This window comes from Bombus vancouverensis, chromosome 12 (assembly GCF_051014615.1).
Source record: "Bombus vancouverensis nearcticus chromosome 12, iyBomVanc1_principal, whole genome shotgun sequence".
NCBI classification, from domain to species: Eukaryota; Metazoa; Arthropoda; class Insecta; order Hymenoptera; family Apidae; genus Bombus; species Bombus vancouverensis.
The window spans coordinates 13,723,209-13,746,873 of record NC_134922.1 but is presented as its reverse complement, the minus strand read 5'-3'; the positions used below and the strand labels follow the sequence as shown (position 1 = coordinate 13,746,873).

The following is a 23,665-nucleotide window of genomic DNA, read 5'->3' as shown; positions in this document are numbered from 1 at the left end:
GCAATGCAACTGCAAACATTGCCAAACGAGGTGGCAATTAAATTATAACAAGATGTACAAACTTCAATTATGTGAACGCGCTTAAATTATATACAATCATTGTCTCCATCTGCCTCTGCCTGTAGCATTACTCCATCACTTTGAAGAAAACAACATAGAACACACACAGATACACAAAGACAAACATCAAACATTCGAAATCTCTTTTCATTTTAATTGATTACCTTGTAAATTTAAAAAATTTCTATTATTTATGATAGTGTCTAAAAAACTGAAATTAAATAATTATTGTAATCCAGTGGCTTTCAATGACTGCTTAAAAATGTTGACGAAATCGTAAGATTGGATATAAATGTAAGTATATATATATACATATATATTATAAACATAAAAAAATTGAAGAAACTTTGAGGGTCTTCCAAAGCAAGTTCTTTCAACAGAGTGTTGTTTGCTTCTAACACATTCCCTTTATCAATCCTATTTTATGTTCAAACTTTCTTTTTACATATTCTTCTAGTTATTTAAAGTTCACAATTTATTATTTCAAAGACAATCCGAATACTTGCTGCAGCCACTTTGTCACACGCCATATTTAAATCTAAAATAAATAAGCTTCGAAACAAATAACTGTATCTTAATAATTAATCGCGAATTAAGGAAACTTTAAACTGTTACCATGCTTGCATTTTGGACACAGAGCTCAAGAGTTTAGTATTGTTAAGTATCGTTAAGTATTGAGTGTATCACATAGCAGAGCGAGGTATTTATGCTTTGGCAATGTTCTTTTCTATTGAAACAGATGTAAATATGCAAATTAGAGAGTGATTATAGTTACCGTTAATACATAATTTTGACATTTAGTCAATATTTCATTACAATTCTGTCTGTTCGTTGCTTCAGTAACAACACTTTATAATCTGAATTCGGCGCGGATTAGTTCACGCAGTGTTCAATAGAGGGAGTATGCTACAGCGCACAATGTCATGACAACGATAATCAACTGTTGCGACATTAAAAGTCATGACTTTTAATGCAGCGTGTAAACGTACCTTTAATGCTTCGTCTTAAATAATTTGAGACATATTATAATTTTACTATTAAACAATTTATCAATCAGCTATGTATTATTATTTCATTAAATTTTGGAATAAAATATCACAATCCTCTTTCTTTAAAATTTTCTAATATATCTAGAGTACGATAATTCAGTTTAGAGTTTAAATTAAGTTGAAAGTGAATTGGCTTTTGTGAGCAATTTCAAGCGAGTATTTGAGTTTACTGAAAACTTCATATATGGGCAACGGAGATTTAGAATTTTGTCAATATTATCTTACAATATCATCATGTTATTAATAAGGTATTGTGTGAATTGTTGTTAATGATCTTACAATAAAAATATTTCCGAAGAAATTTAATTTTATTTACTAGTTTACTTGTATTTATCTGCTGTAAATTCACTGCATAACCTTTAATCCTTAATAACTAATATTATCCTAGTGTATAAAATAAACATATATCAACTTTTTTTACAGAATACATATCTGTCATTTATTAGGATTCATCTGAATATGTATTATGTTCAACTGCATATACTGCCACGATTGCAGACTTAATATTATTTATTAGTTGTCTATTGAATTATGGCTGTACGTCGAGGAAACAGAAACTTGAAATTGCAGGTCTCTGAAGAGACACCTGTGCCTGTGTACGTAGTATCATTATTTTGTTAATCTATTATTATAATAGCAATTTATTTTTATCAACAGTATATAAATATATTCTTATGAATAAATGTGAGAAACGTATATCCAAGTGAAAAATATATCATAATATGTCAATACTGTTCTGCATTTTAATAAATTACTTTTTTTTGATAATTGTCCAACTTTCAGTAATATTATGAAGTTGATAATAACTTTTATACATTATAGCACTCCGCCAAGAAATTTGGATAAAAGAACAACAATAACCATAGGTGATAAAACATTTGTAGTAGAGGCAGATGATTTAGAAACAATCTGTATCCTTGGACGAGGAGCATATGGTATTGTGGATAAAGTACGACACAAACAAAGTGGCACTATTATGGCAGTTAAGGTATAACGTATTCTTATGAAGAAATCATATTACTATATTTCTTATGTGTTTGCAATTAAATTGTTTTATGTATTATTATAGAGAATAACTGCAACAGTTAATACACAGGAACAAAAGCGTTTACTTATGGACTTAGATATTTCCATGCGTAGTTCAGCATGTCAATATACAGTACAATTTTATGGAGCATTGTTTAGGGAAGGAGATGTTTGGATATGTATGGAAGTTATGGATATGAGTTTGGACAAATTTTATACGAAAGTGTATAAGCATGGTCGTGCCATTCCTGAAGATATTTTAGGGAAAATTGCTTTTGCAGTAAGGAGAAACTGAATGACTATAACAAAAAACTTACTGTTTATTATAACATCAATCGTAATTATAATTTTAAAAATGTTTACAGGTAGTAAGCGCATTACATTATCTGTATTCACAGTTACGGGTGATCCACAGAGATGTGAAACCTAGTAATATTTTAATTAATCGAAAAGGAGAGGTCAAGATCTGCGACTTTGGTATATCTGGTTATCTTGTGGATTCTGTTGCTAAGACTATTGATGCCGGTTGTAAACCATATATGGCTGTACGTAACTTTCTAAGATAGATTATAGCATCTCTAATCCTGTCTATTCAATAAATTCTCCATTGTAACCTTTTTTTTAGCCAGAAAGGATAGACCCGTCGGGTAACCCTTCACAATATGACATCAGATCTGATGTTTGGTCGTTAGGTATATCTCTTGTTGAACTAGCGACAGGAAAATTTCCCTATGAATCTTGGGGAACACCTTTTGAACAATTAAAACAAGTTGTAAAGGATGAAGCACCAAAGCTGCCAGCTGATAAATTTTCGGCCAATTTTGAAGAATTTATCAATAAATGGTAAATCCAATTGTTCGTAATGTTATTTTAAATCCATTATATACAGTTCAATTAATAATTGTTTTTTCAGTTTAATGAAAGATTATACTGCCCGTCCAAATTATAATCAATTACTGAAACTTGATTTTATCACAGAGCATGCCAAAAAGGACATAAATGTTGCTGAATTTGTTGGAGAAATTTTAGACCTACCTGAAGTTGAGTAATCAGCATAGTATATAAATATTTTTGACATGGTGTGTTACATGATCTTTAATGTAACTTCGTATTATGTATCGAAGTTATATAATCAGTTCTCTATATCTTCATCAGCCATATTATTCACTCATACATACGCACGCTACAAGTAAATTAAAGTATAGTGTAAAACATAATATGTGTAACTTTTGTCTAAAAATCTATGTCTTCAGACAGTTCACTTTCTTGTTTGTTCAATATGTAACCAATGTATAATTTTGCATTAATAATTTCTTCAGGATTAGTAACTATTCTTTAAACAGAGAGCAAACCCATGTAAATAATATACAAATATTTTCTCACATATAATAATAGATTGTTATTGTAGCAATGTAGTAAATAAAATCTAAATTATAAATACTTGATTGAACTAAGTATTATATATATATATATATATACACACATACACACATAATATAATATATATTTCTATATAACACGTGCTCTACATAACGTGATTCTAATGATAATAAATTAGTGATATTAATATAAATAACACGAACAACAACTGAAAAAATATTTATTTACGAGGAAAAGTTATGTAAAAAATATCTACCTTTTTGGAAGAGTTTAAATAGAAAAAATATAGAGCTAATTACATTTGTCCATTTATATATACCGTAATAATGTAACAGATATTAATTGATAATAAATATAATTGCGAAAAATATTACAAATATTATAAAGTGTAGGTCAGTACAAATGCTCTATTGTAAGCACTGAGGAATGAAATAATTTTTTACTTACTGTAATAGTAGAGTAAAATGATAAGAAATCGGTGAGTTATTTTAACGAGTATAATATTATTCTTATAATATATATTAATAAAAATTAATTTTGATTTCACTAAGGTATATTCGAAGAAAATGTATCACATTTAGAAGACATTTTTCTATATTAACGAAGGTGTTTATGAAATTTTCATTTATATACAAGTAACATATAAATCATAAAATTTTCATACTTTTTCCTTTATAATGTACTTATATGTATATATATAACTGTACTTATATATATATATATATATATATATATATATATATATATATATATATATATATATGTATGTATGTATGTATGTATATATATATATACATATAAGTACATTATATATATGTATAAGCAGTCTATGTACATAATATACGAACATAATTGTATCCGATTAAGGAAAACAAGTACATTTATTAATATATATTACACAAAGCTTCTTGAGAAATAAAACCAGTTGAAAGCTTTATTACATATTACAAATAATATTAACATGATATATGGTGTCTTTGACTTTACATACGTACAAGCATAGAAATGAATGAAGGAATCGGGTAAAGCAAGTATATATAAATGTTCTCCTTCCTTTAACATGATTTTTTACATGATAAAATTACAAAATATTACATATGCACATGTATAATATGGCAGATTTAAATATATTAGTAAATTCTATATTTTCAGCTTGTATGTTTCAGTTTTTAAGAGATTGGTGGCATTAGGTTCATTCCTTTACATTCAAGAGCAATCTTTACTCCTAATACAAATAAGCCAATGCTCTTAATTACAGACCTGTGAATAAAAGATAATGTCTATATAAATGATTATGTTGTAATTTATATAATCTTTATTTAATTAGATATATATATAGTAATTGTGAATTTCAATGAATAATGGGCAACACTAAACAAGGTTATACATTTATAAAATTGACTCGAAGATTATACACAACACAATGAAACTTTATTATTACATACCATTTAAAAGAATCATAATAAACATTCTTTGCGTATTTTACAACAGATGCCATTGTGATCTTTATTTTTGGAAAGATAAATCTTAACTTATTCAATTGTTCCTGTTTCTGGCAAAGTATCTAATTGAATTGACACGAAATTATATGTAGTACCGGAAGAAGTGCAAGCTTAAAGTTATTTCTAATGTAATGTATATATGCGAAGATGATATATATTATCAGGTATTACAAAGATATTGTTTACTATTAATACTATGTTACACTGTACGAGCAATTTTGTATAAATAATGTAATTTTTTAATTAATTCGATAAAATTATAATTAGTTATAGTTTATTTTCAAGATCAATTTCGTAGTTTTATGAAACTCTATTTATATTATAAAAATAGGCGTGGAATAAGGAATATTTAATAAACAAATTTGCATTTTACATACATGAATTAAATCATGCAATGAAAATGATTTAACACTACAATTTTTATTTTTCTATATTAGTATGTTGGCAGTATGTATAGATTATTACACATTACATTGCACAAGGAGTAGTTCATATAGAATGAAGTGAAGTGCAGTGCGGACTGCGGACAGCGGACAGCGGACGGCGGACAGTGCAGTAGAAGGCAAATAAGATTCAAATGACTTGATGGTAAAAAAAAGTTAAGAAAGGTATACAAATTTTATTCCTTGTCAATTTTATTTAGTGTGATTATCAAGATGGAATAGCTTTTTTTACTGTTATTATATTTTTCTCTATATATGGTAATGTATTTATTTGTCTTTCTTTCGTGTTTGTGTAACCAATGTCATTAAGTTAATGTCACTATGCATTATTATTTACATTTTTAATTATTCGAATGAAATATATATTTTCATGTTTGTAGCTCATTTTTCTTGATGCAATCGAAACGAGAAGAAAGGTGTCAGATTATTTTAGGATCATATGAAACAAGCTTTTCTGATATAAGAAACTGGGGTATATAAAAGTATCTGTGATATATTAATATATTTGACAGCAGTAATCATTTTATGAATGTGATGATTTCGGAAGAAACAAAATTTATTTAATAACATGTTAGAGGACGGATATAGTACCAATGTTCTGTGTGCATTATTTACCATATTTTTCATACTTATGCTAAATTTCTTCCGGTATCTTGTACGAGAGCCCCATATTCATATTAGAGATGTTACCAAACAGCATAATTGGAAATCTATAAGAAGGGAAACGAAGGTATGTGCCTGTGCATGTTTTACATATAAACAAATATATTGCTTATATGCATATATCTTCACTTATATTTGGCAAGCTTCGTATCTTATAATTACACTATTGTATATAACATAATTACAATCCTCTCATTTTTAGTATAAATATACATGTAAATATGAATGTACTATTGATTACAGAAATACAAAATTATTGATAATTAATGAATTAGGTTTTGAAAGTAATTTGTTGAGTATGAATCGATTGAAATAAATGATCTATTGATCATTTTAGGCAACACTAATTTAGAATGTTAAATATAAAATTTATTTAAATTATAACATGTGTACATAGGTATATAAAAGTTACAAATATTGCTTTTATCTGTAGGCATATTATTGTAGCATTTGTGAAAGCTTGTTGTTAAATATTAATGGTTTGATCTGTGATTCATGTGGTGTTTGTGCGGATCCTACATGTGTCAAGATTGCAGATAAGCAATTAAAGTGCAAACTTATTACTGTAAGCGCAAATGAGCCAATGAAGCACCATTGGATAAAGGGTATGTTTTATCCTCTTATGTTTCTACATTTTATAAACGATATATATTAAAAATTAAATTGTTACTTGTTTCTAAATATTTGGTATTATTTAAATTATGTACTAAATTATTTAAATTAAATTATAAAGTTATTCAAGTTAATTTCTGTCTATTCATTTCATATAAGGTAATTTAGCTCTAAATGTTATATGTGAAATATGTAATGAGGAATGTGATGTGGAACCTGGACTAACAGATTGGTGGTGCTGTTGGTGTCAAAAATGTGTCCATGATAACTGCAAGTCTAAGCTTTCTAAAGTATGCTTTTTCTAAATATTTTTTTACAATTGCTTACAATCTATAGGAATGATTGATTACTTATTGTTATCTTTTAAATTCTGTTAGATATGTGATTTTGGTAAATTTAAGTTAATGATAATTCCACCAAGTAGTTTAAATCTGCGAAGTACTGTAAGGCGTAGATTATACCTTTGTTCGGTTATACCTCCAAATTGGCCTCAGTGGAATCCTCTTATAGTTGTTGGTAAGTTAGCACAAGAAAATAATATAATAAATGTTATAATAATATAATTATATATTATAATATTGTTATAATATATGTATAAAGTATAATCTTTTGAGAATCAGAATTTATAGTTTATAAAATTTATCTTCAGCCAATAAAAGATCTGGTAATAATGATGGAGCAGAAATCTTGTCTCTGTTCAGAAGGTTATTAAATCCTGCACAAGTTGTTGATTTATCAGAGCGTGATCCAGTCGCTGTTTTAGAATGGTGTCGCTTACTTGGGAAAGTAACATGTACAGTCCTTGTAGCAGGCGGAGATGGAACAATAGCTTGGTTATTGAATGCCATTCATAAGCTTGGATTGGAGGTAATATCCGTACTACTGGCAATTCTTTTATGTGAAAAGAGAAACTAATATACCTTGCAACAACATTGTTTCTTGTAGAGATCTCAATGTTGATTTTTTTTTTTTCTTTTTTTAATACATGAAGACATTGGGAAACATTGCATGTAAAAGATACGTGTATGTATATATATATATATATATATGTATGTATATTTGTGAATTAAATATTTTTATTTGTAATAGCCAGTTCCATCTGTAGCGGTAATTCCTCTGGGAACAGGAAATGATTTATCAAGAGTACTAGGCTGGGGAAAAGAGCACGATCCAGATAAGGATCCTGCAGATATTTTGCATGAAATACAGAAAGCACAAAAAGTGGAACTCGATAGGTGCACAGAAAATATCCCGTACAATCCGTTTTAAATTGTTTCTAATATGCGTAATTATCCAAATATTTTATTAGGTGGACTGTGATAGTAAAACCATATGGTGGATTAGGACTTAGAAGTTCACAGCAAACATTTTACATGTATAATTACTTAAGCGTGGGAGTAGATGCACAAGTAACATTAAATTTTCATCGTACAAGAGAGAGTCGTTTTTACTTCTATAGCAGTAGATTGTTTAATAAGGTACTCTCTATTTTATTGGATATTTACTTTGTTATTGTATAAAATGATGTGTGTTTATGTGCTTTTGATAGCTACTATACTTGTGCTTTGGTATGCAACAAGTAGTTGAACGGGACTGCAAAGATCTTGATAAGAATATAGAATTATATTTGGACGAAGAGAAAGTGAATTTGCCATCCATCGAAAGTATCGTAATATTAAACATTCCATCATGGGCTGCTGGAGTTGATCTGTGGAATATGGGATTGGAAGGTACTTACACATATCCTTTTATATGTGAAGCAATTGGAGAAATGTGAACGTTTTATATTGAATAGGCCACGAAGAATATGGAAAACAAAGTATCAATGATGGTAAATTAGAAGTAGTTGCGCTTTATTCATCGTTTCATATGGCTCAACTTCAAGTGGGATTGTCTCAGCCTTATCGACTTGGACAAGCTAATAGTATAAAGGTATTTCAAAGTTTATTCAAATCAACAGATCGAGCTTTTAAAAAGATTTAAAGAAGCATTATGTGTAGTATGATATCATTTACATTATATTTCTACTATGTTTTTTTTTTTTGTTTTTCACAAACATTTTATAAAATTCAGGTAAAGATAATAAAACCTTGCGCCATGCAAATTGATGGCGAACCATGGTATCAACATCCTTGTGAATTCAATATCAGATATTGTAATAAAGCAGTCATGCTTGTAAACACGGTTGAAAGAACTATTTAATTCTTTCATTCTGGAGTATCTAAGAGGTTTCAATTACTTGTACATTCCAAAGTTTGGTTTTAAATGGGAAAGGATTCACTATACTTGATGAATAAAGGAACAAGCACGATAAAGGTGAAATGTAAGATAGAAATTATTTTTTATGTATGTGAATTGTATATTTTTATATTTTATTTATTAGTTGTGCATTTTAAACCTTATTAATAATTCGTGTTATTAAACTTTGAAATAAAAGATATATATTGATATTGTTTTCACATATGTAATAATTTATTATCTATATTTCTTTATCTATAAGAAAAGCCTATAATAATAATAATAATAATAATAATAATAATAATAATAATTAACTGCGTATATTAAGCGTTTACGACGAGTTGTAATAAAGGAAGGACGATGTATAAGATTTTTCTCACGTATTATCTTTGTTTGCAATCTATGTTTACAATTGTGCTTCATGAATAGGTTTTTACTGTAATTTACTATCTGTATTCAATAGCACAGCCGTAATTGTCTTACATTCCTAGGTTGTCAAATCGCCGCCAATGCACATGTTAAATCCTACAATTAATTGTCACAAATCACCATCTACTGTTCCTTGAAATATACAATTATTTATTTATTTTAATAATATTAGTTGATAGTCTGCAAACTTTTCAAGTATTTTTGATCTATTATTATATATCATTCTAAATATTAGCATTTTCTCCAATCTTATATAAAATGAATCACATTAGTTTGATTATTTCAACTTTATTTAGATGAATTTTCTATTTACATATACTCTTGTAGAGCGCTTGTTCCATTTCTTTTAATTAACTTGGACGGTTTTAACGTGATTTCGAATTAACCGTTTTCGTCATTAATTTTTAGTTATTTTCACATATTTATATTTAATAAATTAATTTAATTTTCGAGTTTAATTTCCTTTATTGTTTCTTACTTCTAATAACAAATAAAATGTTGTGCAGAATAAGCAGACTGATATATATATATTAACTAGACCATATAGTAAAGAAAATTTGATTACGTTTACTGCCTCGTCTCGTCGGACAGAGTATACATACGGACATCGTATGACACATGAAGTTGTTACACATTTGAAATTAGCCAAATATCGCAATTCTGATTGCAAATTGGAAAAAAAGTAATTTGACGATCGTTAGTTGGCCCTGTAGTCGCATTTTGACAAATTTTCCGATTATGACAGAACGACAAATAAATTTCCTCCTTGTATTAATAACAATTTGGTTGATGCACGAAACAGCCAGAATTATGAATAACATGAAGTAAAAATTTTGCATTTGGATGACATTACTGAAAAGATTATACTGATTCTAGACGAAACAAAATTAGATAACATTCACTATATAATGGAACATTTAGTTAAGGTGTATGCCATTACTTTTAAAACATAATAGATGATGAATGGAGATTTTATAAACATATCTGGCAACAGTACGATGTAATAAATAAATAAACATTATGGTATGGTTTCTCTTCGTAAAAAGCTTAAAATGACTCTTTTCTAAAGATAAAACCGAATTGGTCGCACTTGTAACGTAAAATTCTTGCCAGTTGCGGCGGACCACAGTAAAAGACTGTCACTTTGCCTTTCTTCTGATCCTGAAGCTGCTTGAATACTTTATCCCAGTTCGGTCGGCCAGCATTCGTCCGTGTTTTTAAACCTGTTATAAGATCCCGTTTTTCCTGAAAAATCAAGCCATTTAATTCTGTGGAATTATCTAATTTTTCGTTTTATAAAATCATTTCGTTTTATAAAAATCAAAATCGTTTTCAACCCTTTGAACGCTATGAAGTACGTGTATACACATGTGACAACAAATATACGTATAATTAAAAAAAAAGTCACATGTTGTTTGCATAATTGCATATATTAAAATCATCAGACGGCATAATAAGTAATTTAGTCTTATGTACATCTATAATATTTAACATTCTAATAACAGAATTTATAGAAGTATATTTGAAAAAGGTGATTTCTTTAAGAGAGATAAAATAACATAGAAAGGATTTTATTAATGGTAATAAAAATAAAATCTCCTGACTTTCATAGCGAAAGAAGGGTTAAAACTATTGCAAAACTATATTTTGCAAAAATATTTGTAAAAAAAAAAACTGTGAAAACTAAAACTCATCATGTTTCATGTACGTAATATACATATGTAAGATTAAAAATATGTGGGGAAAATAAAACTTTTATTAGACAGTGGTGAAGACATTGTTCGTTTGATTTACACCAATAATAATACGAAAAAGTAGAGAAGTAACGAAGAAGGATAGAAATTTGTCGATTTCGAACCATTTGGTGAACCAAGTCCATAGCTAGCTGCAAGGTAACGGCTTTCATATCGTTCTTCTGCAAAGCACTGGTAATGTACATGTGCATTTCAAGAAACCGCTCCATAGCGATGCCTAACTCTGCTTGTTCCATTTCTAGTTGCGATAATAAATTCACGAACCATTCAAAGGATCGTTGATCTCTATTGATCCAGAAAAAGTCTACCTGTAGATGTGACGATTCATTGATAATCAAATATTTTGTTAAAATATATGCGTACATATATTGAATTTATTAATATTATCTACTTACTATTTAGTAATAGAATTAATATACTTTTCATATGGATACATCGATAATGTTTTCAAAAGCTGAGAAGCAATTAGCAATGAGCTTGTCGAATCAAGAGATACAGAGAATACGAGAATTTAAGCGATAGGCGGCAAAATAGGCATTTAGAGCATTGTCTTCTGGCCATCACTCGTTCCGTCGCTTATCGCTCACCGCTTTCTATGGTCTATAGAGATAGTACATATGAAGATGGAGTGCGTGAGCGAGTCGGAAAAACGATGCAGGAATATAATGAAAAGAATTTTTGCGTTCCTTGTCCAATAATGCATGCACCATCGTACCATATATAGTATATATAGTATAGTATATAAGTGCAACATCGATTTCACGAGCAGCGTCAGTGTGTACGTCTAATTAGACAAGGACAGAAAGACAAAAGGTAATTTCAATCTTATAATCAATCGTATAATCAATCTTCAGTTATTATGTTTGTATTTTAGTACGTATCCGTGACAAGCGGCAAACAGGTAAGAAGAACGATGAACTAAAAAGAACAGCCTTGTTAAGAGCATACAGTGATACAAGGATTGAGTACGCGAGTCATATGTTATTATGTAAGCAGATGCGACATGTTAATAGAAAGAGAAGGCTGTATAGAAGGACTTTTAATCGTTGTCTAATCAGGCATGCAGACTGACGCCGTTCTTTCGTCAGATTATTCCGAATGGACACGAACGAGACCGTTGCGGTGCCGTTGGTTGGAAGAACAGAGAAATAAAGTTCTTCTGTTTCGCAAAAGAAGAACAAACCGTTAGCGTCCGTTAGACAAGGACACAAGAGGCCTCTATGCAGCTATTTTTTTCTATTTCTATTTCTATCTTATGTATCGCTTTTTCAGCTCGCTCGTACGTGGCGATCTTCTGGCAATATTAATTAAAAATCTCTAGTCATATTAAAAGTACCAACTGCGACAGGATTTCGTCGCCCATCTGTATGTTCGTCCGTCGCTCAATAAATCGCTCAGCGCTTGTTGTTTATCTCTCTTCTGTGTAATCTTCCGTGTAATAAATCTTACACAGATTTTTAAAGTTAAGACATTCGTCGGTCGGACAAATGTTCGGATGAATTTATAGGTCAGAACCGCTCGTTTCCGGTTCATTTTCGGCTTTCGCGACAGAAAATATCCCCGTAAAGGCACATTCGGGCCAAAAATTTGTACAGTCTGGATACTATACTAAATCCCTTATTCCAAATGCTTTGAAATTATCGCTATATGGATTATTTTGAGAATATTTGGTTTTTATTTTGATTTATGAAGACGGTGTAATTTCATATACTGAATATCATTTAAAGTATTTCAAAGAGTTTCTAAGATTGCGTAGAAAAGTGAAAATACTGAGACAGATACTTGCCTTACGAAGATGCATCACGGTGGCAGGTATTTCACTGGCCCAGGAGAATTTGCATTTTGGACAAGTGTGCCTGGCTTTCCAGTAACGATGCATGATGGACTGTAATATCGAAGCGAAAGGTGTTACTCCGATTCCCGTTGCGATTAAAACCGCATGTTGGGCCTGAAATATGTGACTCGAAGGAGCTCCGTATGGTCCATCCAGAAAAATCTGAATACATAATGATTTAATTACTAATTAAATTACAAGTTTCCATATGTCACACCAATTACTTTATTATTACATAATTGCCTTTATTACCTACGTATATACATAACCCTTTTTACTAAAATACAACGTAGAAGCATAATAAATATCTAACATCCCTATTACTTAAACTTACGTAGCTTAAACTTTTGAATTAAAGCATTGCATATTTATGTAATATACCTCCAATGGTTTCCCGACGGTATAGTTTAGTGTTACATCCGAAGGATCGTCAGATTTGATATCATCGTAATCTCTTTTCGAAGTTTCTTCGAATTTCATTTGTAGTCTACCTTCCTCTGCTGCTGCTTGCATCGTATTTATTATTGGATTATTCCATGATTTTCTCCCGTATTCGTCCACGGTTGTTCGCGGCATTACTATTTCATCAAGAACTTTATCAATTTACTTTCATATCGCAAGTTTTTTATTTTAAGGTGCAAGAGATAAGAAATGAAAAGGTTTTGGGAATCATATTCAAAGAAAACGAATAGTAGAAAAACAACAAGCTCTTCTGTCTGCTCTTCTATCTGCATGTATTCATAGAAATACCAATTTGCACAGATATCCGCAGTTTAATTAGAAAATTGAAACAGGTATTGAAAAAGGTATTAAAGGAAGACGAAACAATTTGTCAAAGTTGGATGTTTAAATGACAATGTGTAACTCTCAACGAAAGATATTGTACGGGATTGAAATTTGGTGATCGAGGAGATCGATAACCACTCTATTTATAAGTAATAAGTAGAGCGTTCACGTTATTCAAACAGAAAATTGCTATTTATTCTGAAAGAAGATTAACTTCGGGGAAAGAAGAAACGTGGGAACACGGTGGCTTACCGTATCCGTTCGCGGATGTTGTTGATTCTAATTCGTAGTTTTCCAGACTTGGAGTCTTGAAAGCAATTATTGTGGGTTTATTTCGCATGTACCGGAAACTTTGTGCTAATCCTTTATTCTGCGGGCTGGAATAGGCCTGGTCTATAGATTTTAAACGCTTATGGCGTATTTCACGGTCGTTGAAGTTTCTTTCCGATTCTGATCTTGTGTAATCGCGAAGTCTGTGAAAGAAACGACTTGATCGTTTTACGTAGCCATCGAAATTAATTTTTTCCGTAAAATATTATAATTTATAATAGTAATAGTTCTCTAATATTTGAACAAATATGATTATGAATATTTTGTTTTGTTCAATATAAAAACAACAACATGTAATTCTAATTTTGAAACATTAATTATTGTTACTTACACAGCTAATCTTTCACTTTTCTTCCTTCCTGGCAGCATGTTAGGTACCGAGATAGACTTTTCCAAAGGGATCCTGCTACTAAACAGCGAATGACGAAGTTGCCGCTTGTTCGATAACGTGTTGTTATCTGCTGTGCCTAATTTTACGAAGTAAAAGTGAAAGAATAAAACGAGTAAGAATTATAGAAAGCGTCTTGGAAAGCAATTTGAGAAATTCTGATAATAATTCGAGATTTCAAATTCGAGATAGAACATGTTACGAAGCAAATAGACTTTGATTCTAAAAGACCTTCGGATTTCGAATAATATAACAAAATTCAAATAAATTACCGCTTGCAGATTGTGGCGAGTGTATTATTTTTTCACTGTCAGGAACAAACACAGAATTGTCGAAACAACGATGATTTCCGTTTGTCGTATTGGTACAGAGTATCTTGTCATTGGCATTTAGTTGTTGTTTTTCGTTAAGATATCTATATCGCGAAGGAATAGGAAACGATTAAGAATGATGTATCTTTCATTTATCGTCTGTTGCCTGTCTACGTACTACATACATATGTATATGTATAGCGAGAGTTTCAGCTATACGGGTCAACCGATAAACAGAACTGCACGGAACTCACATTTGCTTAGGAGCATCGCTGGTGCTGCTGCAACTCTCAACAGGAAATGTATTGTTTCTTTGAAGTTTTATCTGCTCTTTCTCAAAGTACGAGTAAAGACTATTCGTCCATTCACCTACTGCTCGTATGTGAAGCCATATGTAATCTGTGAAAATCAAACATAAGATGTGTACTTTATGTATATATATATATATATATTATAATACCTGATGGCTTTTCTATCTGATCAACTACGTCACCTAAACGAGATACGAACATTTGTTTAAATTGAAAAAAAAAAAAAAAAGAAAAAGGAAAACAGCATTACTCGTGCGATGACTTGGTATGAATTATTTCCAGACTGCGGACTATTTATGCAAATTCATATTTTTATAAACTATACATACTATAAAGATGTAAAAGTAAAATAAAGATACGATTCACTAACGAGAATTTGTAACGAATACCCTATTCTAGATATTTTGTATGTAGGTATCCTACATGTATACACACATATCTGCGTATTATGTACCCATCATATGTACGGGTTTTGTGTATTTTTTGCATAAGCGCATAAGAAACGCTAAAATAAACGCATAATTTGGAATTAGTTGTCTAAAATAAATTATTTGAACCTTCTTGTTCTGGAGCGCTGCTAATAGTGAAAGGATGCCATTCGTAACGAGCTATAACTGGAACGTTGACGAAAACATAATCGCCGGGATGGAAGACGAAATGTGGAGGTCTCTTGATGACTAAATGCGTCACTCTCGATGGTAGCAGAAGGCCTGAGCTTATGTACGTTTTTCCCAATTGTGAACGAGACCAGGCAATTCGACGTATCCTTTCCAGCATGTATATGGTACCTGGTCCTATGAACCATTTCCAGAAATTCGGTCCATGTAGTATCGTCAAAATCCAGAATGGTATGTATAATAAGTGTGACCAATAAAATATCTGTAAAATATTTCTGTAAAGTATTTTCTATTTCAAGTAAGAATATCTGTAAAGTATTTTCTATTTTATGCTATGTTTATTTCAATGTAGGCAGCATAGCAGCAGCGTATTATACGATAAAAATGAATTGCCATATTTTGTAGGAAATATCTCTCTTGAACTTGACAAATTTAGATAACAATGTTTCTTAAACGGTTACACCTTAAACGGTTTGGATTCTTCTCTAAAGTCTATCGATCGATATACTTGTTAATTTACTAACAGTCTAATTGTAAGATGATGTAACGGCTGCAACGAGAGATTACTTATTACCTCGAAACATCCACCGCGTCGAACAAACGGCATGGAGCACATCGTTATTACGACAAGGAGAACGATAAGGACGACTCCAGTAGGGTTTGCATAACCTCCTATGAGCCCAAATAGAGCTGGCCGACTTGTTAATAGCCACTCATACATTGTATAGTTATTGTAGTTAAAAGCCTCGTCATACACCACGATAGTGCCTAAAAACATTTAACGCTTTTAGAATAAAATTTTCCTTAATTACAGTTGATATCCGAATGAATATTACAGTTGACTAAAGAATAATTTGCGAGCATTCTTCTTGGGAAATTCGACGGAACTTTACGCACGATCCGATGATACTGTACTTTGTACAATTGTATCGTATCGTGGTATAACATGGTATCGTACCAAAATTAAGAAGGTGCATCACCGTGTGTACTACGCTGAAGATTCCAATTAGAGCTCCAGTCACTTTGTGAAGATAGATATGTTGATCTAATGGTAGTACAGAATTAAAGCCATGAGTTCGTAGGAAGGTAATACACTGACGCAACATAAGAACCAGGATGAAACTGCAGTTGAAGTTTAAACACTGACCTGTATTAAAATTACGTTTATGAAAATACGAATGATATTCCGGCGTGACCATTCTGATAATGATCAGTCAGGGTGATTTATAAAATATAGCAAAGGCGAAACTTTTACCACAGGCACGCGCAACCATGACGTAGCCATTAGACGTTCTATATTCGTAGAGTCTTGTTAGGAATAAGGCCACATTGATTAAGACGAAGATCGAGATGAAAACGATGTAAACGTAATTGTTTTTCATATATGGCTTCGTTAACTGATAAGGGCGCAATGAAGTGGCGAGGAATTGTAATCGTGATTTTCGCTTCGTTTCCGGCTTTGGCGGTACCAGCCATCGGTCGATACTGTAATTCAATATTCGTTGTTAAGAGTTTTCTATTTAAATTGCAACTTGAAATTATATTATTTTATAGGTATGAATTATAATATTGGACAGGAGGATTCCCAGTTAAAATAAACGGAAAAAGTGATTTTGCGATAGAGCCCTTTTCACCTAATCGATAAATTTTCTAACAAGCCTTCGTGCTTCTCCAATTGTTTTTTTAAGGCTTCAAAGGTGATGGCACCTCGGTTAGCTCGATCAGCATCATCAAACAGGGCCACAGTTAATTCCTCAATTTGTTCTTCGTTAAATTGTATACCATTTTCTTCCATACAGGCTCTCATCACGTGTTCCAATTCACGAAGTTGTATTAATCCGTCACCTTTTCACGAACAACAGATTTCACAACAGTTTAGATTCGATAATTTCGATTATTATAGTTAGCACTTTGTTCTTCTGATAGAAATTTCGTTTAATATTTAAAGTTACGTCACCATCTATGTCGTAAACTTTGAAGAGAAATTTTATCTTATCGTCGGGACTCTTTCCAGCGAACTGATGCATCGCATCGAGGAACTCTTGAAGCGATATCGTTCCAGAATTATCCTTGTCGAAAATTTGGAACACCCGGTCGGTGAAAAACGGCTGAAAAGAAATTATATCTCCGATTATATTTCAGGAGTATGTGAACATTTACTGTTCTTTTTATACTGTTGATAGTTGAAGTTGAATCAATGATAGATATGTATGGTAAAGTACCGAGGTGTAACAATAAGGGGTGACCAATCAATGGTGTCTAATATTATATATATCTAATATTTCGTATTATAAAATGAACGAAATCGAATTTTAAATAGAAAAAGAAGGAAATTCGAGAGAAGAACATTAAACTGCAAATTTGAAATGTGAAATACTTATGCCTTCTGCCTACGTTCTTCGAAGTGACGATTTTGTTAAATTCTTCGCGCCTAATTTCCTTTTCATTGCCCACCGTCTGTTTAAAAAGTTTCTCCAGCCATTCCAAACTGCGCTTGTCGAAGCCGGCGAGTGGTCTTTGAACAAATTTTATAAGACATCAACGAGCTATTGACAAATACGTAACAAATGACGTAATAAAAGATCTTAAGAAATTAGGATATATATATTGATGAAATTTCTTTCCAGATAATTACGCGACGATAATAATGTTACCTTGTATTGCTAATGGTCGAGAGGAATTCCATGATTTGAAACGATGTTACATATCCCAAGTTTTCTTCGTCAATCCGTCGAAATAATTTATCTACGATCTGTAATGTATGCATGTACATAGATCGGTGTCCTAGTAAACGTACGATAACGCTTACCTCTTTAGTAGAAAATATCTGCTGAAATTTCGGAAAAGTTACTGGATTATCGCCACATATGCTGTATGCAACGTTCTCGAGCTGGATAATAAGATCGTTTGGTTTGTCATATCTGTCACAATAACATAGAAGTTTAATACAACGTATGTAATATGTAAACGATAAATGTAAAAAGGTAGTGTTTATTTGTAACATGATTTTGCAGATAATAAATACATGTATACATATAATAGGTCTCACTTCAATCTTCCCTTCAAGAATTCGATCCACTCATCCTGCGTCAATATTTTATCCTGATTGCGGTCGAACAATGAAAACACTTTTTCCATCAACGTCTGAAATGTATATTATTTTGAAGATTTTAGAGAAGGTGAAAAGCGTAATTGGTATAATTTACGGAGGAAGGAATGTCTTTTCTTCCATCTTAAACCTCTAAATTATTGAAAATCACTACGTGATATAAGGAAGAAAATAAAAAGCATGGAGTAGTAAGGATATTTTAATAAGTGATATTTTCAAAAGCTTATGATTCGAGCGAATGAGTACATATTTTCTGAGATGAAGCAGTCTCTGAAATATTGGGTGATTGCGAACTAAGTGATTGCGAATTTTGTCATTACCACCTAATGACAAAAAAAATGTATTCTCCGTAAAAATGAACAATAACAACGCGTATAGAAAATATAATCGACACAATCGATATTTACAAGATATATAACGTAAACTGGCAAGAAAGTAAATTTAGTTAAATAAATTTAATTGTAATTGTAATTGTAAATGTAATTTAGTTAACAACAAATGTTTAATAGTTGGTATTTCAATTTTTCGTAAAATATAGGCACGATTAGAAATTTGTGCATGTTTAAAAAACGATCAATTTACAATTATTTTACTGGAATACTTGCAGCATATTACTCTATATGTATATTATTTCACATAATAATAAATTGGATTTTTTTCAGATTTTCAACTCATCGTCATACCTCTTTCATAATCATGGATGCGATTATACACCATAATACGGTAGGCATAACGGTATATTGTATTTGTTCGAATGATATCGTGCCGCTACCACAAATTACGAAAAAGGAAAACCCCCTCTTTAACACACTTGCTTATTTCGCGGTATAAAGTGTAAAGGGTTAACCGGGGTCCGACACTGGTAATGCACCGAGTAATCTTTTGTCTCGTTCCTCGTTTCTCTGTTCGAGAGACAGGATCATCATCGAGTAAAAATCGATCGAACACGACCGAATGACGAGCACTGAATATGCCGGAGGCATGAAGCGTGAAGCGTGAGGCTGAACGAGGCTCGTTGGCTCCGGGCAATCGGTCACCTTGATCGAAATCTCCGGCCTTCGATAAATCCCATTGCCGTTACCTCCGGTCCCGTCTCCGTTGTCTCTCATTTTCCCTTGAGCGAGCGAATTCTCCGATATTAAATCATTCCTCTGCTCGATAACGATCTAACCTTGGCGTTATTTGCTTTCAATGGAAAGCACGACCTTGTCTTATTTCTTATCGTTTTGTCTCTTTTCAGCTTTCCTAAAACCGCCCAATACCTATGCAATCTTTCTCCTTTAATCAAACAGTTACTTATAATTGCCCCCTGACTTCGACTCTTGAATCACCGAACGGCTGATATACATACATATCTGTATATTCCCTGAATATGTACTGTTCAACATTCACCATGTTTCGTAACATTTTGGTCAAGTTTTCTTAGTATGGTTTTAGTTAGTACGTTTAAGCTGAGATTCTTCTTTACCTACCTACCTACCTCTCTAGATTGCTAGAAGCTCTAGATTGCAACAATCGCTTCTAAAATCTTGTTCGTTGTAAGATCAGGATTTCTTCTGGTATACGTAGCTATATTAAAATATATATGTATATAGTATGTACATATGTATCTGGAGTTTACCGTTTTACTTCCCTTTATGTGCCCATGGTACACCATGGTACGCTTTCACCATGATAATGAAAGTGGAATGAGAAAATCGGAATCGGCCCGATAGCATCTTTTTCCGTTCGTTCTAATTTTATTCTAATTTTATTCGTAACTATTCGTTTGTTTCTTGTGTACATGTAGAGATATGTACATATGTAGAGTATAGATACCGCTGTGTAACATTATCTCTATACGTGTGTGTAATATCTCAAAATATTAGAATTTATATTATATTTGTATTATATTATATTTGTGAGATTATTAATACACGTAATGAATGAAAAGAGATAAACATTTCGAAATTTTCATAAAAATATTTACTTCCGATCGACTCGATTATTAAGTTAGTAAAATATTCACCAGATCCAGCAACAGTTGTTTAAACGAGTCTCTGTTGTGACGAACCACGCCGTTCACCCCGATTATACGGGAACACTCTTCCAAGGTGGTCGCTCTCCTCCTTTCGATTAATTCTTCCTCCATATGGTTTGCGTCGCTTTCCATTTAAAAAATTTTTTGCCACAGCTTTTATTAAATAACAAATAATTTCTTCCAACAAATAATTCCTATAATAAATTAAATAACAAGTAATTCCTATGATAAATAAAAAGAGAAGGAATATATCACTGTACGCATTAACGTTTACAAAAGATTTGATCTAGTATAAAAGATATTAAAGAATACACTGCAGGCCACGATCGTATTATTTCAAACTGTTCCGTCAAATTTTGAATACTTTGGGGAGAAGTTAAGTTAACGAATCGAATCGTTCCACTTTAAGGTTCTTGTTTATCTTTTTCACCGTATCGAATAGGATTTTATCAACACTTTACACAGGATTCTTCATTTTAATCGAAGAATAGCATTTTTTTTTTTTTTTTTTTTTATGTAGCCGTAAAAAGTTTTAGTCGATTAATTTATATTCAATACTTTAACAGAACATATTTTACTTCGAGTCAATTGAACGGAAGAAAGGAAACGATGTAAACACTTATGTATCAGAATCAGAATCACACTCTTGTTTACAAGTCGCGACTTGGTTCGTTGATAGACGCAGACTAATGAACGACGATCGATTGCTATTGACGAAAGCCGAGAAAGAAAGACCACCCATCTCCACTTCTTCACCGTCAAATCTATCCCGACGAGAATTTTTGGAACACGTTTCAGATCTACGAAACGGAATGGGGGGGGGCGGAGGATGCCTTTCGTTTACAATAAAGATCATGCAATCGAACAGAGAAACAGACAGACGAATAAACAGTCAACCTTTCACTTCTTGAGTCATCGTCTCTTTTTTTTTCGTTCCTTCCGTTTCTTTTTTTCCGCCTCCTCCATAATTTCCCTTTCTTCTTTTTTCTTCCTCTATTTTCCGATTTTTTATCGGAATAAATAAATATCGGTATAAATAATAAATACCCTTTACACACTGTCGCTTCTATAAGAGATTTCATGTATGTATGTATGTATGTATGTATGTAGTCCTGATGTAACTCCGATTAATCCCGTTTTATAAACTGTTTTGTAAGCCATAATTTATATGTACCAAATGAATTTTCGTTTAGTTTCACTTATTCGTTCACTTATTTTCTATCGTTACATACGGTGATTTGCGAAACAGATGCCAAAGGCCATTGCACCTCGATCTCGGTTATAACAAAATCTCTTATATTCGACTAGGTAATTTCGAATGGACGGGGAAGCTTAAAAATCTCGTATCTATAATAGAAACAACGAAAACAGACAGACGAAACTGAACAACGAAGCATTTAAAACTTTAAACGAACCAGCGAACTTCGATTGAGAATTTCATCAGTCGCAATCGTACTCCCGTCAATATTCTCTGAATTTTTTTTATAAATGCATATATTTGATCAAAACGGATTATTGTAAACTTACAATTAATTTTCGACGAGAAAGAAAAAGTGAATACATATACGTATTTTCGTATGTGGTATTTATGAAAATACCAGTTGAAATACTTTCTGCATTCGAAAGATTATTAAGAAGATACGTTGTTCTCATGCACGAGAGAGGAATATTTCAAGGAAAAATACTGCAAAATATCCTTTCCTTATTTCCATTCGTTTCTTTTTATCCCGACACCCCTCGCACATCATTCGCTCTTCTTTTTCATGTTCACTTGCAATCTTTTCTTTTCATCTTTATTTTCTACCTTCCTTACTTACCCTAAAGGTAGAAGTATTATCAATGCGGAATTATAAATTAGGTGTACATATATAACATGCTCTCTCAAAACTTTTAAATAAAATTTTCTAATTGGAAATCTTAAAATATACATGTACATATTTTCAATGAAGTGCAAAATAAATATTCTTGATTTAGTTAACGACGATCGTTATTCTTTACCCTTGAAAACGGGAGAACAATAATGCCGAAAAAGACTAAATATGGTTACGTATGTACAATGTATGTACATTTTAATCTCAATCATAGCTTACTTTGGATTTTTGCGGCGGGCCTTGTGATTTCGAAGAGTATCATAGTATCCTGCTAGTTCTGTATGCTTATAACTTAAAAAGTTTTCGGGTGAAATAGCGAGCGATAAGCCCGGTATCTTGGATCTTGTATCTATTTGATCAACCATCCGAACCAATTTACCGATCGACCAGCAGATGATCTAAATTTCGACATTCAGGATTCGAAAAGATGATGTGACCGCATCTATATGCGGGATCCATACGGGACCTATAATCAATACAAATCAATCGAATCGATACAAGAGGCGAAAGAGTCTTATTAACCGTGAAAGATGGATTCGATGTACTTGGAGATATTTTATGGCGGCTAACATTTTTGTCTCCTAATAGGAGATAATTGCTTCGTCCGTTTGATAAATATCATGGAGATTCGTTTCACCTGCTAAATATTACAACAACGTGTACTTGCGCGGTCTAACAACAAGTGATAAAACAGTGGAAAAAGGAGAAGGAGCGGCGCAGACTTGATTTCATTCCGCGTGGTTCGATACTCGCCAGATTCACTCACTTAAATTACATTGATTTTTCATACATGATTCCTATATACTCATATATATATATATATATATATATATATATATATATATATATGCTTACAATCCTAATTTACTGGTCTCAATTAAAGATTTCCTTTGTCTATTACATTAGATTTGTTTATTAGATGGATACATGCT

At 31.7% G+C, this 23,665-nt stretch overlaps 3 protein-coding genes and 2 long non-coding RNA genes across 13 annotated transcripts; 3 read left to right on the top strand and 2 right to left on the bottom strand.

Annotated features, from left to right (window-relative positions):
* The first annotated feature begins 1,143 nt into the window (after positions 1 to 1,143).
* lic (dual specificity mitogen-activated protein kinase kinase lic) lies at positions 1,144 to 3,585 on the top strand. The gene is made up of 7 exons (XM_033330914.2): positions 1,144 to 1,357; positions 1,533 to 1,705; positions 1,932 to 2,097; positions 2,179 to 2,415; positions 2,501 to 2,680; positions 2,761 to 2,978; positions 3,049 to 3,585. The coding sequence occupies exons 2-7, from the start codon at positions 1,641 to 1,643 to the stop codon at positions 3,182 to 3,184; spliced, it is 1,002 nt and encodes a 333-aa protein (XP_033186805.1). The 5' UTR covers positions 1,144 to 1,357; positions 1,533 to 1,640; the 3' UTR covers positions 3,185 to 3,585.
* Positions 3,586 to 4,565: 980 nt separating this feature from the next.
* Positions 4,566 to 5,455, bottom strand: LOC117155203 (uncharacterized). The gene is made up of 2 exons (XR_004463889.2): positions 4,961 to 5,455; positions 4,566 to 4,775 (listed from the first exon to the last, which is right to left on the bottom strand). It is a non-coding gene; the product is annotated as an uncharacterized LOC117155203 (long non-coding RNA).
* Positions 5,456 to 5,483: 28 nt separating this feature from the next.
* On the top strand, positions 5,484 to 9,194 carry Dgkepsilon (diacylglycerol kinase epsilon). 3 transcript variants are annotated; one of them, XM_076623458.1, is made up of 11 exons: positions 5,484 to 5,625; positions 5,841 to 6,190; positions 6,653 to 6,728; positions 6,895 to 7,025; positions 7,113 to 7,251; positions 7,385 to 7,602; positions 7,825 to 7,970; positions 8,045 to 8,213; positions 8,285 to 8,465; positions 8,531 to 8,667; positions 8,809 to 9,194. In XM_076623458.1, the coding sequence occupies exons 2-11, from the start codon at positions 6,029 to 6,031 to the stop codon at positions 8,935 to 8,937; spliced, it is 1,488 nt and encodes a 495-aa protein (XP_076479573.1). In that variant the 5' UTR covers positions 5,484 to 5,625; positions 5,841 to 6,028; the 3' UTR covers positions 8,938 to 9,194. The 3 variants fall into 3 exon arrangements, with proteins under 3 accessions (XP_076479573.1, XP_033186799.2, XP_033186803.2); XM_033330908.2 differs by having other exon boundaries at positions 6,557 to 6,728; XM_033330912.2 differs by lacking the exon at positions 5,484 to 5,625 and having other exon boundaries at positions 6,052 to 6,190; positions 6,571 to 6,728.
* Positions 9,195 to 9,256: 62 nt separating this feature from the next.
* Positions 9,257 to 21,678, bottom strand: Nox (NADPH oxidase). 7 transcript variants are annotated; one of them, XM_033330925.2, is made up of 19 exons: positions 20,851 to 21,673; positions 18,783 to 18,877; positions 18,543 to 18,654; positions 18,388 to 18,485; positions 18,128 to 18,248; positions 17,691 to 17,841; positions 17,368 to 17,578; positions 16,989 to 17,218; positions 16,692 to 16,880; positions 16,308 to 16,501; positions 15,674 to 15,995; positions 15,060 to 15,204; positions 14,767 to 14,909; positions 14,438 to 14,573; positions 14,029 to 14,249; positions 13,372 to 13,568; positions 12,943 to 13,152; positions 11,261 to 11,464; positions 9,258 to 10,647 (listed from the first exon to the last, which is right to left on the bottom strand). In XM_033330925.2, exons 1-19 carry the CDS (start codon positions 20,992 to 20,994, stop codon positions 10,450 to 10,452), a joined length of 3,321 nt encoding a protein of 1,106 aa, XP_033186816.1. In that variant the 5' UTR covers positions 20,995 to 21,673; the 3' UTR covers positions 9,258 to 10,449. The 7 variants fall into 7 exon arrangements, 5 of the variants coding, with proteins under 5 accessions (XP_076479569.1, XP_033186816.1, XP_076479570.1 ...); XM_076623455.1 differs by lacking the exon at positions 11,261 to 11,464 and having other exon boundaries at positions 20,851 to 21,675; XR_013059790.1 differs by lacking the exon at positions 9,258 to 10,647 and adding an exon at positions 11,552 to 11,756 and having other exon boundaries at positions 11,260 to 11,464; positions 18,388 to 18,654; positions 20,851 to 21,677.
* Positions 11,829 to 15,645, top strand: LOC143303450 (uncharacterized). The gene is made up of 2 exons (XR_013059792.1): positions 11,829 to 11,969; positions 12,031 to 15,645. It is a non-coding gene; the product is annotated as an uncharacterized LOC143303450 (long non-coding RNA).
* Positions 21,679 to 23,665: the final 1,987 nt, after the last annotated feature.

Bases quoted from the DNA above. Each gene is read 5' to 3' on its own strand.
- Nox (XM_033330925.2), bottom strand. From the start codon at position 20,994: ATGGAAAGCGACGCAAACCATATGGAGGAAGAATTAATCGAAAGGAGG. The intron at 18,878-20,850 runs GTGAATATTTTA...TATACATTTCAG, and splicing joins AACAACTGTTGCTGGATCTG to ACGTTGATGGAAAAAGTGTT. The intron at 15,996-16,307 runs GTAATAAGTAAT...AATATTTTACAG, and splicing joins GACGCGGTGGATGTTTCGAG to ATATTTTATTGGTCACACTT.
- lic (XM_033330914.2), top strand. From the start codon at position 1,641: ATGGCTGTACGTCGAGGAAACAGAAACTTGAAATTGCAGGTCTCTGAA. The intron at 2,416-2,500 runs GTAAGGAGAAAC...AAATGTTTACAG, and splicing joins TAGGGAAAATTGCTTTTGCA to GTAGTAAGCGCATTACATTA. The intron at 2,681-2,760 runs GTACGTAACTTT...CCTTTTTTTTAG, and splicing joins GTTGTAAACCATATATGGCT to CCAGAAAGGATAGACCCGTC.
- Dgkepsilon (XM_033330908.2), top strand. From the start codon at position 6,029: ATGTTAGAGGACGGATATAGTACCAATGTTCTGTGTGCATTATTTACC. The intron at 7,026-7,112 runs GTATGCTTTTTC...AAATTCTGTTAG, and splicing joins GCAAGTCTAAGCTTTCTAAA to ATATGTGATTTTGGTAAATT. The intron at 7,971-8,044 runs GTGCACAGAAAA...ATATTTTATTAG, and splicing joins CAAAAAGTGGAACTCGATAG to GTGGACTGTGATAGTAAAAC.